At 52.7% G+C, this 17,636-nt stretch overlaps 2 protein-coding genes across 2 annotated transcripts; one reads left to right on the top strand and one right to left on the bottom strand.

The window, feature by feature from the left end:
* Positions 1-2: 2 nt before the first annotated feature.
* On the bottom strand, positions 3-1,849 carry COCSUDRAFT_54484 (hypothetical protein). Its single transcript, XM_005644353.1, has 4 exons — positions 1,831-1,849; positions 1,210-1,362; positions 611-828; positions 3-389 (listed from the first exon to the last, which is right to left on the bottom strand). The coding sequence occupies exons 2-4, from the start codon at positions 1,247-1,249 to the stop codon at positions 273-275; spliced, it is 375 nt and encodes a 124-aa protein (XP_005644410.1). The 5' UTR covers positions 1,250-1,362; positions 1,831-1,849; the 3' UTR covers positions 3-272.
* Positions 1,850-6,658: 4,809 nt separating this feature from the next.
* Positions 6,659-14,112, top strand: COCSUDRAFT_54483 (chaperonin 60A; the record flags this gene model as incomplete). The annotated part of the gene is made up of 13 exons (XM_005644352.1): positions 6,659-6,763; positions 6,923-7,031; positions 7,298-7,422; positions 7,756-7,842; positions 8,228-8,347; positions 8,790-8,978; positions 9,327-9,468; positions 9,790-9,989; positions 10,460-10,633; positions 11,156-11,321; positions 12,372-12,511; positions 12,853-12,966; positions 13,419-14,112. The coding sequence occupies 13 exons, from the start codon at positions 6,659-6,661 to the stop codon at positions 13,524-13,526; spliced, it is 1,779 nt and encodes a 592-aa protein (XP_005644409.1). The 3' UTR covers positions 13,527-14,112.
* Positions 14,113-17,636: the final 3,524 nt, after the last annotated feature.

Raw genomic sequence — 17,636 nt, 5'->3', positions numbered from 1 at the left:
CAAACAAGATCTCGGTTCCACACGTTTGAAGCGTTTGAAAACCCGGATCAGATCCAGATCAGGTCCAGTGGATCTTCATCCAGTCTTGTAAAATCCCACATGCCTGCTGAGTGATGGTATTATGGAATCTAGAGAGCTCTGCAGAGGAATGAAAGCCGCTGCTATAACAAATGATGGCTTCAGGACGAAATAAAGGCGATGAATGATCTTTTGAGTTCTGGAGTCGTATTACTGGTGCCGACCTGTGACAGCTGCATTTGCTGCAGCTGCATTCAATCATTGATTTCATTCGCGCTGTCATACCCATTGCTGAGTGTGCTACTGCCTAGACGCCGAATCTGAGCATCCCCAGATGGGCTGTGCAGATCAGCCTGCACCCGCTGCCTCTCCTGGAAAGCCACCAGATCCCAGCCTCAGCAGCAAATTCTCACATTGCCCCACAATTGTAACAGCACCAAAATATCAGGCGAAATTCCACGCCTAATGAACAGCCCTCTCTGTCCTGAAGAGAACACCCTTTGTAGAAGGGATTCATGTTTCATATCAGAAGCCTCGCACAAGTCACCATGAGAGCCACAGATATCTCAAGCAAGCATAAGTGTATGCGCACCGGGGGGAAGGCGATTGCCGCAACGCCGCCGGCCGGCCCGGCCGTCATCGGCGAGTCCGGCAGCGGCGCGCTCGGCTGCCGCCGTGCGGCGGACGCCGTTACGGCCGGCTCGGGCCTATCTGTATCCGTAAAAGCCGTAACGGTGCGCCGCGCTTGCTCCAGTGTGTGCATCGGCGAGTCCTGCCCGCCGTCGGCCGCCTGCTCAAACGGCGACCGCCCTGCGCAGCACAAATGCATGGGTTCCTGTACAGTGTTAGTGGTAGAATGCATCAAGTCTCCGCGCGCACACAAATGATGGAAATGTTTTGGTGACTAGAAACCCGCTTACACGGCTTGCTGCATCTGTATGAAGTTAATTGACATTGAGACAGCAAAATGGTATGGAATCCTACCTGGTGGCGCTGGTGGCTTGGGCACCGACCTGCCTATAGAAGCTAGCCTCAAAACTTTCAACACAAGTGAAATGGCATGTCACCAGTGTTGGTTCCTCTCAGGGCCCTCTGGGCATCGGCAGATGCAGGACCCAGCTCATGCAGAGTCCAACACTGAAATTGTGACCGGATTTCCAGCAATTGAAGCCAGCGAGAGTGCCGCCTCACCGGTGCTGGTGCCTGCAGTGCTGAGTGTCAGGAAGGGCATGTGCGCGCGCTGTCTGAACTCCTGACACAGCAATGACTCGCGGGCAGAACCCAGCGACGACGAAGGCCCGGCTTCGTTCAGCGCCGCTCGACCGGAGTACGAAGACGGCCCCTCTGCAAGCAGAACATACATCCATTGAATTCCTTGCATAGCAATACACAGGCATTCTCTGAAAGGCCTGCATCCGGCCAGATATGGCACAGGTGTCTGTATGAAAGCAACGTGCAAAGACGGCCCCTCTGCAAGGAGGACAGTAGTGAACATGGGATATAGTGACTGCCAATACATGCGTGCATGCGGCATTTGCATAAAACTGTCTAAAACAAGAAGAGCAGAAAAGTCCAAGCAAGCAGTCTCAGGTACACATTCAAAAATTTGCGAGTGCGTGGGTTGTATCACAGCACCCGCAGGGGCACTCAATGTAAAAACTGGCTGCATGTGTGATCACACGCGGTCACGACGTTATCACATTTTTACGAATGAGAGCATTGTGTTCATACCCAAAAAATGACAGCAACAGACCCAAGCACCTGGACAATCCTGTGACAATCCAAAATAAAGGCGGCATGGCTCACCCTCACCTCCTATCTCCAAGCTATGATGGGCTGAGAGGCTCCCTGAGGCGATTTCATCTCCTGCAGCTGGGCCGTCAAGCCAGGACACACCTGCGTGCATCAGGTGGGATTTAGGGGAAGGAATATGCAGGGTCACCACGTGGGGCATGACAACTGGATCCCTGCAAAACCCACAAAAGTGAAGTGACGATGGGTACTTCGCAAGAGGGAGAGCTTCACTCAGCCCGAGCTCCATGAACAAATTGTAGCCTTGGCTCGCTGTCCTCCATATCTCCTGAGAATTTTGGGGCATGTGAATTTTTGTCAGTAAGAAGGAGTCTCAATCCCCCACATGGCTTCAATGTAGTTGTCAGCAACGCACCGATGCTCGATGATGACGCCATCATCCCGGCAGCCATGCCGGTTTCATCCCCGTTGCGAATGCTCCACTGCCGGCCAAGCACCGCCATGCGAGCAGCTTCCAGGCTGCCTCCGGCCAGCTTCCCTTCCTGTGCAAATACATTCAAATCCACCTGGGGAGGGAATCATTGGAACAGGGCTTACTCTGAAAAGTATCCTTATAAAGTTTTCACTGATGCTGTACAACGAAAGCACGTGCTTAGATCCGCTGAGAGCCTTGTGCTTCAGCTTTGGTGACATTCTGCAATGTTCTTGTGGTGGCAACCCCAAAGCGCCTTCAACATGCATGCATCTCTAAAAAATGTCACATAGCACAGTTTTAACTTGGATTATACAACGATAGATGCATTGCTCTGAACGCACGAGGGCGCGCGCTTGCATGAGCGGGTCAAGGGCGGGCACGTCTGCAGCCGGGTTCCCTCTGCCGGGGCCCCCCGCCTCAAAGAGGGGGTCCGCAGTGGCGTGGCCCATCGGCGTGCCGGCCTCCGCGCTGTGCGCGCTCGGCCATCCAGCCGCCACATCAGCCGCCAGGTCAGCCAGCACGGCATGCCGCGCAGCTACCAAAGAATCCAGTGCCGAATCCTGCGGACGGTCGGCAACAGTTAGCTCCTCACGTAACTGCATGAAATCAGAAAAGGGACACTGAAAGCTGATGGACTGACTGGAGTCCTGTCCAAATACCACAAGAATATAGAAATGAATCTGTTAAGAATGAAGCGTGCCCCAGAAACAAAGTGCCAGACTTTGTGCCTAGCAGCTGATCGCTGGTTACGCAGCGATCTTTAACGCCTTCCCCTTCACTATGCTTTTGACATGCTGCTGCCTAATGCTTCTGATCCTCATCGCACGATGAAATGATCCTGCGCTACTGCTTCAGCCGGTGGGAGTGGGCTAAATACACCCACCTGGCGAGGCGCAACTTCCAGCTCCGGTGCGGTTGACCCCAGAGTGGCGGCGTCCGGGGGTGAGCCCACTGGGGTGTCCCTCATCAGCGCCCTGGCCGCCTGCAGCGACGGCGCGCGTCCCAACATCAATTCCTGCGCACGAATCACCAACCCCTGACCCTCACCACTTGGGGGGATCTACTGTAGTAGTCATTCTAAAACCCGCAACCTCGGCAGTGCGGGAAATCTTTCAAAGCAACATTTAGGGGTCTTCCTGGCATCAAATATACCAGGGCCATGCTTCATTGGATTGGGCTTGTCGAGAGCTTTCCGAATCTGCTCTCAAGATAATCATAGATTTTACATTTTGGGAGATAGGGTCTTATCTATACACCCTTTTTGGCAAAAAAAAAATGGGGGTTTTAGGATGACTACCACAGTATATTTATCATCTACATCTAACTGTTTTTTCCTCCCTGATTGTCACTTTGATTACTTTGAGACCACCAGTATGGTTCTTGTCTCACAGCTCGCAGTCTGCACACTAACCACTGTCCCCACACAGCTGCATGTTCAGGGCTCCTCACATCGCCTCGTCTGCTTCTCTTCTTCTCTGCAGGAATGACTCACGGGTTGCGGGCTTGTTTTGTGTGCTGTAGCATTACTAACTATATCTAATACAGATCCCACTGCAGCATTGCTGTCCCATGTCAGAGACAGAAAAACCTTCATTACTTGTGCAACATAGCGTGCTAATGCGGGAGAAGGCAGAGCCGTAGTCATGTTTTTCAGCTGCTGCTGTTCTCATCTCACAAGCCAGTGCCGTCCTCTTACCCTTTCTGGTGCCATTCAGCCTGCACTTTAGTGCCAGCTAGACACTGGGGTTGATTCCCTTTGACAGGACTTCAGGAGCATAACCGGCAAGACCCGTCCTTGACCAGGAGTTAAGAGGCAATAAATGTCAAGAAATTCACCTCTGCCATGCTGGCAGCTGCTGGGCTGTTTGGCTGCTCGCTGGCGCTGTCCCTGCGGTAAGACACCGCATCCGACAGCCGGCCAATGAAAGGCAAAGGGGGCGCCACCTGGCTCGCCTGCCGCAGCAACTCCTGCCTGCTCACCCCTGCGCGCACATCATGAATCTCAGCTTTTGACTTGAAACTGCCTTCCGAGGCAATCTGTGCCCCAGAACGATGATCAAAAACATGAAGGACAGCTGACATGCTCTCAGGGACGGGATAATCAGCATGTTACTCTGATGACACAGCAGAGACAGGCTTGGTCGCCGTGGTGTGTCAAGCGCTGATTAGACGGTGTACTTGAACAAGTACTCATGGTGTGGACATGCATCAACTACTCACCGAGTGAAGTGAGTAATAGTGGGGACTGCTCATGCGAAGCACTGTCACGCTGTCCTGTTGCAGATCAGGGCAGATGCAAAACATACAGCACACAACACACACCAGACACCAGTGAAATGACAGAGAACATCGCAAGTCAGGATCGAGTGGTGAGCGCACCTGAAAGGCTGCCATGGCGCGGCGGGGGAGAGGCCCCCCGGTCGGCGTCGGCCATGTCATGCGCAGAGTCCTGACGGTCGAGCGGGGGGTCCAGCCCCCCCGGCGCGGAGGCAACGCCGCCCACTGTCAGCTCCACCATCTCCTCCTCCATGGCCTGCCCACAAAGATTGCTGGCTTGCCTGAATATCCCGAGCCTAGAGAACTAGTTTCCCTGTCACAGCGCGCCTCAGCACAAATGCAGTCTGACATAATTACCAAATGACAAACGCCAGGCGCACAAAACTCACTGCACCTGAAGGTTCTGCGCAGAGTCCTGCCGCTCGGTCATAGCGGGCGGCCGCGGCTGGTAGTTTGCCGAGTCCATGCGCTCGACTAATCCCATCGGACGCGCATTTGCGGCCGCCGCCGCCACGGCCGCCGCGTGCCGCTCGGCCAGATCGGCGTCGCTGTCCCGCTCCGAGAAGGACGCCTGCTCCGACGCGGCGCTCTCCAGGCCTGGGGGTGACAACAGGGGTGGTGAAATCAAGCGCCAGGGGTGTATAATGCTAGGGTCAGGGTTGCGGTGGAATTGTGTGATGCAGGGCCGCCCGGGTGCGCCAGGGGATGGGGCTCGGTTTGCAGGCAATATGCCTCCTAAGAGACCTTTGGGGTGTGTGCAAGGGGCGTGTGCAAAAGTCCTTTGGACAGGATGACCTGAATGTCAGGCACTGGGCCAAAATAGCAGATCTAATCAGAAAATGTGACTGTCTGACTGTCAGGCTGAAAGTGTGAGTACTGATATCGCAATTCCAGTGGGTGAGGCACACCAAGCACTCGCTGTTGCGGTGAGGTGCATGTGCTCATCACCAAGAAAGCTGAGCGCAAGCGCTTGACACGACTGATGCAGTAGCGGAAAACCAAAACATTGCTCCGATGTTGGACTGCTTGAGTGACATCTGGTGGGGCATTGTGGTACCTGGTGAAGGAAGAGATTCTCCTGGGACACCATCTCCTGGAGATTGGCCCATATGCATTATGCCTGTCAACACACCACATTGCACATTGAGTATGTACATGGTCACTGCAGCCCAAAATACCCATGACTTGACCTGACCCATGCCACTTTCATCCGATAGCAGCAACTCGGGGTCCACCTTTTACACCCTTAATAAATGCTACTGATGTCAAAGGGGGAAGAGTGAGGCTGTCAATTGGCAGGATGATGTACCGACACCATCAAAGCAAAGTACTGATCGTCAAGGACTAGGGCGGGTGTTACCAGTGCAGAGAAAAGACTCTCAGCCAGAACCCTTCACAGCACCTAGCTCCTCACGGACTCCTTCTGAAGTTCTGGATATCAATATCAGGGTAGGGTCGGTGCTCGTCACTGGTATGCATCAAGCCCAATGGTCTTCGGTAAAAGGTCGCTCTATCCTGTGCTGAGAGCACATAAAGTAGCAAAGAAGGATAAGACACGGTGAAAAGATTTCTTCCCAATGGATTTCTTTCATGCGCTGAACAAATTCCTACCGTTCTTTTTACTTGTCCATTGTAAGCCTAAGCTGGCTTGCATGACCGGAGACCCAAAGGGAACGCGCCGAACGGATATCCATCTCTGTGTCGTTGGTGGATAAACAGCTAAGTGCACGGCGGCTTGAAGTCGATTAATCTCTTTCGATCTGCACCATCGAACGCTAAAATGTCTGCAGCAAAGATGTCTGGGGTGCCCACGGTCTCATCACAGAAGGTGCGTGCTGCAGTGACCCGCTCTCGGACTTGTTGAGAACAATGCTTTTACTAGAGGTTTCTAGAAGGGTTTCAGATATGGAGCAAACCGCAGGTATAGCCTGTTCTGATAGCACCACTATCATAATAGTAATACATGTCGTTTTCTGAAGTAATGCGTCAAGAAAGGATTCTCTGCAAAGCTTACTTCTTTTCATCCCAGGTGTCCTACCATGGTGGCTCGTAGTTCAGTGGTCCAGAAGCATGAAGTGCATGTGAACGCAATACCTGTATCAATGCTGCCTTTTGAAAGATTCGCTTGGTATCAATATGCAGGCGTCTGCGATGTCTGGACGCAGTGCCTTCCTCGCTGGAAAGCCTCTGGTGCCTTTGGCCCAGGCCAAGTTCCAGAGGGGTGGCAGGAGAGTCCATGTGGTAAGCCTTTACTTTGTTTCCACAAGTGTTGCTGTTGGGATGCAATATTTTCCCGTTCGCTTCGTGTATGCGTCAACAAGTGGAGCATCAGCATCTAGCTTCGGTCATGGTGGTCATGGCTTTTGCTGCACCTCATCCCACATCCTTGCCACTGTCCAGGTTCTCTCCTCCGCAAAGGAGATTATCTTTGACAACGAGTCACGGAGGAAGATGCAGATCGGCATCAACAAACTAGCAGATGCAGTGGGAGTGACCCTCGGCCCCAGGGGTGAGCGTCCAATGTCTCTATAGTCTTTTGTTTGCAGATGAGCTTTTTGTATCTTGCTAGTATATACCTTCGATGGCATGCACTAGGAAGGCACACGCGATTTTTAAGGTGCATTGTGGTTGATATTTGCTCAAGAACCGCCCCTGCAGGAGAGGGCATTCTGGTCTTATCATGAAGTGGCGTTTGGGCACGATGTCAAGCCTCAGCCGAAAAGATGAGTGGGATGAGACCAAGATTATTGAGCATGAGGGTGGCGGACTTTGCAGGGAGGAACGTGGTGTTGGAGCAGTCATATGGCATGCCCCAGGTCATCAACGATGGAGTGTCCATCGCTCGTGCCATCGAGCTTGAGGACCCTATCGAGAATGCAGGGGCCCAGCTTATCAAGGAGGTGCGACAGCAATCAACAAATATTGAAATTTGGAGATGAGATTCAACTCTGGCCTCGAAGTCCTCAAAATGATATGGGCACAGCCATGGATTTGCCGATGAAGCCTTTCTTCAAGCCTTTCTTCTGGCTGTCATGTTTCGGAAGCAGGAAGCAGAAGAAGTGTACTGTGCCACTTTCACACTGCCAAATCATGACCATGATTCACTGGAGCACTTGGGCAGGAGGCCCATCTTGCATGGCAGGGGAGGGAACCTTATCCTGTGGAAATGTGACAGTAAAAATGCATGCTTGTTTGTGAAGCTGCCCTAAGCGGGCACGGCGCCTTCTGCGCAGGTAGCTGGCCGGACAAACGATGCAGCGGGTGACGGCACCACCACAGCCTCTGTGCTGGCGCGGGAGCTGATCCACTATGGGCTGCAGGTGCGTGCCAACCTATCTCAGATCAGCATTGGCAGTGCCTGTCCCAAATGTGACACCCTTAACTCACAGGGGCTAGAATGCTGTATATTCAGCTCGTCATGCAGTGGTGATCAATACTCTTTGTGTGGAACTCGCTGATCTTTCTTCATGCCTTTCTAATTCGCCGAACATGTCTGATCACTGGTGGGAGACGCGCCCCAGATGCAAACCCCTCTATGTGCAGGGGTAAGGGGTGAGGCTCGCTGCATCTTGGGCTTCCTCTCATCAGTGATCAACATGTTCTTGGCTTCCTTGCTGGCAGAATGGGCGCAGCATATCTTCTATTGAAGGAATACCATTGACGAAGCATCGCAGGGGGTTACTAATGTATGTGGCACCTGTGCAGGCGGTGACGGCAGGCTCGAATCCCATAACGCTGAAGAAGGGCATTGACAAGACGTGCGACTTCCTGGTGGCCAAGCTCAAGGAGGTGTCGCGCCCGGTCAAGGGTACCGAGGACATCAAGGTGCGTTGCATCTACATCTGGAAAGTCAGAGCCCCTTGGCGGCTTGTAGTTTGAGGGAGCTGGGGGGGAGCAAGTGGTCGCAGGCTGATCTGTCCACTGGGAGCAGCGGTAAGGCAGAGTAGCAGACACCCGTGGTTTTTTATCGCTCATATCGTGCAGCTGCTCCTGCTGGTGTGGCTGTCTTGGTCGCTGTGAGTGCAATGGCGCACAAGGCATGTGTCCTTTGCATTCTCAGCTTCCTTGATGTCCTTCTCCGCTAGACCACAAGCCCTGACACAGGCCACTTTCGATCTTCCAAAGCTGCTGCCTGTCGCATTCTGCCAGGCCATGCAGGCCGCTGGCTAGGACAGTGCGCGCCTTGCAAAGTTTGTCCTTCTTACATCAGCAGCATGCAAATCGCACAAGAGCGCATCTGACCTCACCCGTGTTCCCTTACGCGCAGAGCGTGGCGAGCATTTCTGCCGGCAATGACGTGGCGATCGGGGCGCTGATCGCGGACGCTCTGGAGAAGGTGGGAGCCGACGGCGTTCTCTCCATCGAGACAGGGAACGGCCTTGAGACCACCGTGGAGGTGCAGGAGGGCATGCAGGTCGATCGCGGCTACGTCTCACCCCAGTTCATCACCAACCAGGTGCACTGGATCCCACTCTTGCCCATACAGCCAGGAAGTGGGGAATGCCTGTAAATCCTGTGTCTGGTGGAGGGTCATGATGTATTTTCATTTCGCTAGAATTGGTGACTCTCATCTTCATAGTATCAATATTAAGCTTGCTGTCCCCTGTTTGAGCCCCTTTTTAAAAGTACGACAATACCTGGGGCGTGGGGCATCGATTAGACGTGGCTCTCGAAGAAAGAAGAACGACAGCCCTTTTGCCCCATCCATGCATGGCCGACCGCCCTGTGTCCGTTTGATCAGACCTGCCTGGGCGCAAAGTCAATCCTTACGCATCTACTTAGCGCGTACCCTTACTGCGCGCAGGAGAAGATGCTGGTGGAGTATGAGAATGCGCGCATCCTGATCACGGACCAGAAGCTGGAGACCATCAAGGACGTGCTGCCCGTGCTGGAGCAGGTCACGCGCGTCAACCAGCCCCTCGTCATCATTGCCGAGGACGTCACCGGTACGATTACTGGCTTCTGCTGTTTCTGTTTTATTTTGTGTTTTATGATGATGTCAATTGGTACGATCACCTTTCAGCAGATTTCCCTGCTCTTGCCTCCGTTTGCATGCATTACAGCAACAATGGAATGCAGCATATAAAGCTATGCTTGCAGTTGTAGGCCTCACCTCAAACCGTTTTTTTTTGCTGGTGCCCATTGAAACCTTGACGCCATTCTGCTCCTGGCTGTTATTAAAAAGTCCCATGGTGCTGCTCAGGTTTATGGCTTATGTCAATGACCTGGCTGTTCTGGCTCCTGGCTGACTCATTGCACATGCGCAGGCGAGGCGCTGGCGACTCTGGTGGTGAACAAGCTGCGCGGCGTGCTCAACGCGGTCGCCATTAAGGCGCCCGGCTTTGGCGAGCGGCGCAAGTCGCTGTTGCAGGACATTGCCATCGTGACCGGCGCTGAATACGTTGCCAAGGACCTGGGCATGAAGGTGGAGACCACCGGCATCGAGTCCCTGGGCACTGCTCGCAAGGTGAGCCTTGCTTTCTGCGTTTATTGAGCCCCACTTTTAACCTTCTCTGCACATCAAATATTCTACCCGCAGCACCCAAGAGAGTATGCAGTCTTCTTAAACATCCCTAGATGTCTTTGGTCTCGAGATCGCTGCGCCCGTGTACAAATTTAAATATGGTACTCAGTTCTCTGGCAGATAGCTGCGTGCGGGAGTCGATTTATGAGAAGATCCCGCTGCAGGGCATGGGGAAACAAGTCTGTCAAGTGTGGCTGCTCAATTCTCTTCTTGTTGAAGCTAGCATCACCCCAACCCTCAGGCTTAATACGCTGGTGAGCCTGGATCAGCAAGAGGAGAACTGAGCGCACAAGGTGACAGGGGAGTTTCCCCACGCCACCCTCCTGCAGCAGAGGACCTGTGTCATACTGGCACATTTAAACTTGAGCTTACAGTACAATGTATGTGACATGCGTGCGCATGCATGCCTGCAGATCACAATCGGCAACAACTGGTGCACGATTGTGGCGGACGCGGCGAACAGGGAAGAGATCGCTCTGCGCATCGCCCAGATTAAGAAAGAGCTCTCAGAGACAGACTCGGTGTATGACACCGAGAAGCTGTCCGAGCGCATCGCCAAGCTGGCGGGCGGCGTGGCTGTCATCAAGGTGGGGACGAGAGCTGCAGCCAATCTTCTCTGCAATGCATAAAAATTCATTAGACTTGTCCTGGCCGAACTCTTAGGGCGTGCCCTTTGAGCATAAGCTATCTTGCATTGGTTTCTGATGCGCATGCAACCAGGTCTGGGCAGGATCAATCAAGTACGGCAGTTATTTGTCTTGATGTCTTGTGTCTTGCATGCGGATAGCTCAGCTCAGCACTTGCGACCTGCAAGATCAAGCAGCTGACTGAGGCAGTGTGTGCACGCCCAGTATTGGGCATTACATAAGTTTGTACAATGTAAATTGGCTTATTCCGGTCCTGGCTGGTGGAGGCCGGTACAAGTACTGAGCACCGTGCCCACGGTTTATGGGTTTGCCTGGATCTGGCGAATCCATCAAGTGGGAGGATTTTGGAAGCCTTTACATGCATACCTTTTCTGCAGACGACCTTGCCCCTGGCAGGAAAATCGTAAAAGGAATGTATCTGGAGAACTGTCCACTAAGTTCTGTTTGGGTTGTTTCTCACAGGTGGGAGCTGCGACAGAGGTCGAGCTGGAGGACAGGCAGCTGCGGATTGAGGACGCCAAGAACGCCACATTCGCGGCGGTCGAGGAGGGCATTGTGCCGGGGGGCGGCGCGGCTCTGCTGCATCTCTCTGAGTTCCTGCCCAAGTTCAGGGACACCCTCACAGACGGTGCGCCACCTCTGGAAGAAATCCACTCTCTTTACTCATATATATTTATATATCTCATATACATTCACTCTCTTTACGCCCCGGCCTGAGCTTAGAATAAATGGGTTGTTTTGAGGCTGTTGTTGCCTTTGGAGGCACTTGTCATGTGTCCTGCCCAAGTTCAGGAACAGCCTCACAAGACGGTGCGCGCCACTGCTCATCTCTGGAATCTTACACTCTTTACGCCCCGGACTGGGCTTACGATCACTGGGGTGCTTTGAGGCTGATGCCTCTGGTGGTGGCACTTGTCATGTGTCCTGCCCAAGGTCAGGGACAGCCTCACAGACGGGGCCCGCCACCGCTCTTTTCTGGAATCTTACACTCTTTACGCCCCGGCCTGAGCTTAGAATCACTGGGTTGCTTTGAGGCTGTTGCCGTTGGTGGGACTTGTCATGTGTCCTGCCCAAGTTCAGGGACAGCCTCACAGACGGTGCGCATATATTTTTGGTTTCAGGTTGTTCAGATTGCGTCACTCAGATACTAGATGACACAGATGCCTTGGATGGTGCTTAAAATTGCTGTAGACCAGTGCGCCTACCACAAGGAAATGCAGGGATAGCACCTCTCTTCAGATGGCCTTCTATGCAAGCATCCATTGGAGCACGCACAGAAGATGTGTTTTGCTTATGTGCCTGAGCATGCTCTGTTTTGCTGGGTGGGCTCTGAGTGGTCTGATCACAGCTGCATTGATAAGAGCGCTCTTTAAGCTCACCTAGCCAAATGGTGCAGATGCATCCAGGTTGCTGTAATTTCCTGTTGCCGGTCGTTTCTAAGGTCAGTAGGGGGCCGTTTCTTGTGCGCTGGCAGGGAGGCCTGCTGACTCATTTCTGGGCGTCAGTCCAGCGCACACTTCTTGAAGCCCTACCTCTGCAAGCATGCCGCTGCAGAGCTTGGCCAGTTCCCAACATAGGCCCTCTCCACACTTGGGGAATTCGGGACATCATCAGAGCAGTGCCAAATCCTTGCAGAGATTGAAAATAGAGATTGAACTCAATTTTACTGTGCGCGCAGGCGAGGAGAAGCTGGGATGTGACATTGTGGGCAAGGCTTTGCGCGCGCCGGTGCGGCTGATTGCTTCCAACGCTGGGGTGGAGGGTGACGTCATCATCGAGAAGCTGCTGGGGCAGCCCTTCGAGATCGGCTACAACGCGGTGCGCCCCCTGGATTGTCGATTGCTAGGAATGTGGGGGTCCTTTTTGCTCGGTTTCCTTCATTCCTTGTGTCTGTGTTCGCTCTGAGCGTGATGACTGCACAGACTTTGGGCTTGTGAGACCGAGAAGCGCATTCTGCAGGCATCGTTTGCTACAGCTACTCTTTGGTAGATGACTTCGTGCATGTCCTTTTCATGTAAAGTTCTTTGAGTGGGCTCTTGTGCATGCAGACCATCTGTCTGCAAGCATTCTCCTGAAGCAGAACGCCACTTTTATTTGAGAACAGGGGCCTAAGGGTATTATATCCACATATTGAGCATTCCCCTGTCCCTACTGCGCAGATGGAGGACCGGATAGAGGACCTGATGGTGGCGGGTGTGCTGGATCCTGCCAAGGTGACTCGCAGCGGACTCCAAAACGCATGCGGCATTGCCGGAATCATGCTCACCACACAGGCACGCACCCCACTTGAAATGCCTCTCTGCCGCTTGTTCATTTAGTCTTCACCCGTCATTTGATTGAAGTTGATGCAAGACCCGCAAGGCAGTGCGAGACAGCTGTCGATTTCACAATCGCTGCAGTCTGACCGACAGCGGTCTGGACTGACAGAGACAATGGCCTGTGTGCGTGCAACGCCTGGATCGCCAGATGCCATGACGCTGCTTGAAGCATGCTCAGCACTGTGCTGGGATTGACAGCACGCTGGGCATGCTGTCATGAGCGGAGTGCCATCAGGCAGCGCAAATATCCAAAAGTTAGGCAGAATCGGCTCGATGTCCCGTTGAAGATAGCACATGGCACTTTCGCGCATTTCTGGCGGGCAGTGTCCACGCACATCACGTGCTCCTGAGCAATTTTGAGGCTTCTGAACACAGCGTACTGACAATTTTTCTGGTGCATCCTGCAGGCGATCATGGTGGAGAAGAGGGACCCAGCCAGGGCGGCGGCCATGGCCAACCCAGTGAACAACCCCGGCTTTGGCGCCAGCGGCATGCCCGCCGGCCTCACCATGTGAGCGTAGCTGCCGCGCAGCTACCACGCAGCTACCGCGCAGCTGCAAATGCAACCCGTTATCCCAGCAGAAGCAGCATTGCACACTCCCCTTGTGGAAGACAGCCAGCCCCTCGCTAGCATACTTCTTGGACGCTACAATGCAACTCAAGCGGCATGACAGCATGTGCTTTTGAAGCAATGAGGCGCAGCCGAGCTTTACAAGTAGCTTAGCAAGGCGGGGAGCTAAGCAGCTTGCCTAGACAGGCTGACGGGCATGTGCGCCAGTGCCTGACCAGAGGCGATGTGCCTTTCAAGAAAGGGTATAGAGACGAGTCCTTCTGTTCATCACGGGAACTCAAACAAGTCTTCTTGCTTTCCATCGACAGACTACCAACCCTGTGTCTAGCACCCATATTTGCTCCAAACTTGCTGCGAAGCCATTTATGTGAAGCACAAGCAATCTAAAAATAGCATGCAATCCGAACTCGTGGCGGATTGCTTTCTGCCTGAAGATGATCCCGCAATTTAAAACGCTAAACCGGACTGATCAATATTGCAAGGATCCAAACGTATGCTAACCGGTGGAGATGTAACATTTCTAGGATATATGAAAGATCTTAATATTCTTAGTTCTTCATGCATAAAGTGCAGGGAGACCATTTGCACCGGTGGCGCCTTGTGACAGGGCGGGCCATATCTATAGCAGCAGAGGCCGCAGTTACATCCGCTGTGCTTGATCTCCAGCGCAGGTGTTTGCATTCAGCGATGATGTTGCTCCATGTCTGGAATACTCCCGTGGCCTACCGTTGCGCGAGTAATGCGCTTGCAGCACCGGCGCTAGCATGGATGTTTGCACCAGCTCTGTCAAAAAATTTGATTCATTAAGTCTCATCAAGACTTCAGAGGCATTGAACCAAGGTAATTTTGCATCTTCAGAGACAGAAACGGCGAGTTGCCAACAGAGACTGGCTGGCATGCCGTCATCAAGATCATCATGGGTCGGGGGTGGGGGGATGGGTAAGAGGCATCTCACGAACGCATGCAATGCCGACAACGCCCCGAGGGCATCCAAGTCTAAGAATGGTACAAGTGCTTTCCTGTCCAAGTGCTCTGTGTACGGCTTGATGATGATGCTCACTATTCCCTTCCCAGCGCCTTTCTCCATGGATGCGACGCTTCGTTACACTGTCGCCATTCTATGGCTGTCGACATTCAAGTCCTTTGTCTCGGGAAGTCCGTCACCTCCGCCACCTCCCCCGCCCCCGCCCCTCGCTCTTTCAATGTCTCGACAGGTGACTTCTTTGTTTGCTGTTGAGAGTGAAATTAAGTGCCGAAAGAGAACTGCAGGGCTGTGCTTCTTGCATTATAAGTTGGCTGGCGAGGGCTCGCAACAACCACTCCCCTGTGCCCCACATTCTTCTGAAACAAAAACCTGATATCACCGTTCCTGTCTGCAGCTATGTGCACAAACGTCCGGAGCCAGTTCTACTCGGTCTGCCCGGAATTCATCGTGTGCTGTGTGTACGTACCTCCTCAGCCCCACAGTCCACACCGTGGTTCTTCTCAGTGCAGTAGTCTTTCATATGAACAGGAACCCCTATCACAAGTGAAAGATGAGCATCGATGCCCTCGGCAAGCGTTTTATTGGCCTGAAGTGTTCATGTCATCATACTGCTGCAGTGCTGGTACCGATCGTCGCAAGGAAGCTGCTGTCCTGTCTGCAGGACTGATGGCAGGTCTGGCAACCTGACAACAGCCACAGTGGCTGACATGGAAGCAGAAGAGAAGTCTGTTGCACCCAAGCCATCACCGCAGTGAGTCTTTCTGTCCCCCGTGCAAATTGCAATTTGTCCGGGAGACTGCTTGCATTTCTTGCAAAGACTGTGTTGTATCCGAGAGCGCTTGGACCTCCTGGTGTATCCTGGAGTATCAGGAGGCTATAGAAGTGAGCAGCATTTTCCTCTAGCAGAGGCATGATTCCTTCTGTTCGGGCATTAGGGCTCAATTTTTTTTGATATCAAATTTGAATTTGCGCTGCAGGTGCTGCTCCTGCCTGAAGGACTACATGGTCAATGTGAGGCGCTTCTTTGCTGAGTCACACATCCCCCATTCTTTCTTGTCCTATCCTGTATCCTGTCTGCTTATCCGCGAGTTGCTGCGACTCTCTAGTGCCGCTGAGCCCGTCCCCAAATGCTCAGCACTGCACTTGAAGTATTGTAATGACGTGGTCAACCGTCATATTGTTATTGGCGAGCTGCCCAGGCCTGATATTTGTCAAGGCTGCGTGCAGCAGTAAGTGCCAAGGATGTGCTAGCATTTCAAACCCTTGGACTTGATGTGTCCCTGGCTGGCGGGTGGCGGTAGAAATACCGAGCGCCGTGATTGGGTCTTGCTTGGATCTGGCGAGTCCGACAGGGGCCAGGGTTGTGGCAGCCTTCAACTGCAGCTTGCCTGCAGGTCATACCTTTCCTTTTGGCAGGAAAAGTGTGTATTTATAACACTGATATATGTGGCAGGGTTGTCGCTGCGATGGGAATGATGAGGCCAGCAGCCGCAGCATCGGCATCCCACCAGGAGGACTCAAAGCAGGTCAGCCACACTTCCGTGCCCTTGACACCATCCCTGTCTGTGCACTAGAGTGCCTCCTGTTGCAGTTCTAATTTCTCTGTCTCATGCTCTGGGCCAGGGAGTCTCTTTTACATTTTTTCCACGTTTGCCGCCTTTGAAGGAGCGATGCAGTTTAACACCTGATGCCTGGTACTCGCGGTGCATGCATGTCCATTCCTGTTAGCCTCTCTTCCATGCTTTTCACACTACCTGTTCAAATGCAGCACTGAGTAATTATCATTAATGCATGCTCATCCTGCAAGAGGGCAAGGTACGTCCTGCAGCTGCAGCAATCTCTGCCACAATAGCACCCCTTATTGGAATCGCATCCAAAAAAGATCCGATCATCCATGGGCACGGTGCTGAGTGATTATACCGTCCCCTCCGAGGCTACTGTCTTATCCATCACAACTGGCTGTGCAAGTTGTCTGACATGACAATTTGTGTGCTATTGCAGCGGTTGTGTACATGGCTGCTGCCTGCAAGCTACCGCTGAGTCTGGACACGGATTATGAGACATGCCCTGCCGACCCCGCTGTTGCTGCTACAGGTCCTGCAAAGGCCAAGGCACCTGCTCCGGACAGCGCCTGATCTGGCGCCTTCTTGTATTTGATTTCATAATACCAAGCAGATTTGGCGCCTGCTCCAGACAGTGCCTGATCTGGCGACTTTTACAAAAATTCGAACTGGCATGTCCCTATCACCACATCAAGCAGAGCAACTACTACGGAAGATTGCGATTGGTACACTTCTGCAGGAAGCGCACTGGCACTTGCATTTGAGATTTTGTGCATGGTTTCTTACTGGTGAGGCTCTCTTCTTCGGAAGTGCTATTTTGAAAGCTCATGTTGTGTCCAACTTAGGTCTAGGCAAACAGTTATTATTATGACACGCTGTTCCTGTCAGAGGCACTGTGTGCGTTTGTAGAAGAGCTGCAAGGAGCTTGTACGCTAATACTATTATGATAATGTCTCATGACGAGGCAATACCAAAAGTGGCCTGCAGTTTTTGACGTGCGCCAAAATTTACCAGTGTCACAGGGCAACACAGCTGCATATAAGGGCTTGAGGGGTGATATAAGGGTTCTTTTATTTGCAGTATAAATGTGCCTGTCTCGATTGTTAGTGCGTGTTCACTGTCAGTGTCAGTGCCGCAATGTGCAGTGTGTAGACTCGGCCCGATTCATTTATTTCAAATACCGCAACTATTTCAAGTTGAGCGAATTGGCTCACGTGGCTTCAAGCAAGTTGCATGCAACGGGAGATTGTGCTTTGGGCATGCAATGTACTACATGCGTCAAGTTGTGATCTTAGTGATAGGGAGTGCTTCCATCGCGTAATTCTGATCTCAAGATCAAACCTTTAAGAGTGTCGCAAAGTGTTTTGAGTTTCGCCCGATTCTGTGAAAGTCTATTCAGGCAATCTGACAAAAAGATGGCAATGTTTACATAATCATTGGAGCGGTTTTACGGAGGACAGAACTTGCGGGATTGTGTCGCCTGCAATCCACAATGCCATTGTCCTAT

The sequence above is a fragment of the Coccomyxa subellipsoidea genome (genome assembly GCF_000258705.1).
Source record: "Coccomyxa subellipsoidea C-169, whole genome shotgun sequence".
NCBI classification, from domain to species: Eukaryota; Viridiplantae; Chlorophyta; class Trebouxiophyceae; family Coccomyxaceae; genus Coccomyxa; species Coccomyxa subellipsoidea.
This window is presented reverse-complemented; position numbering and strand designations above follow the sequence as displayed.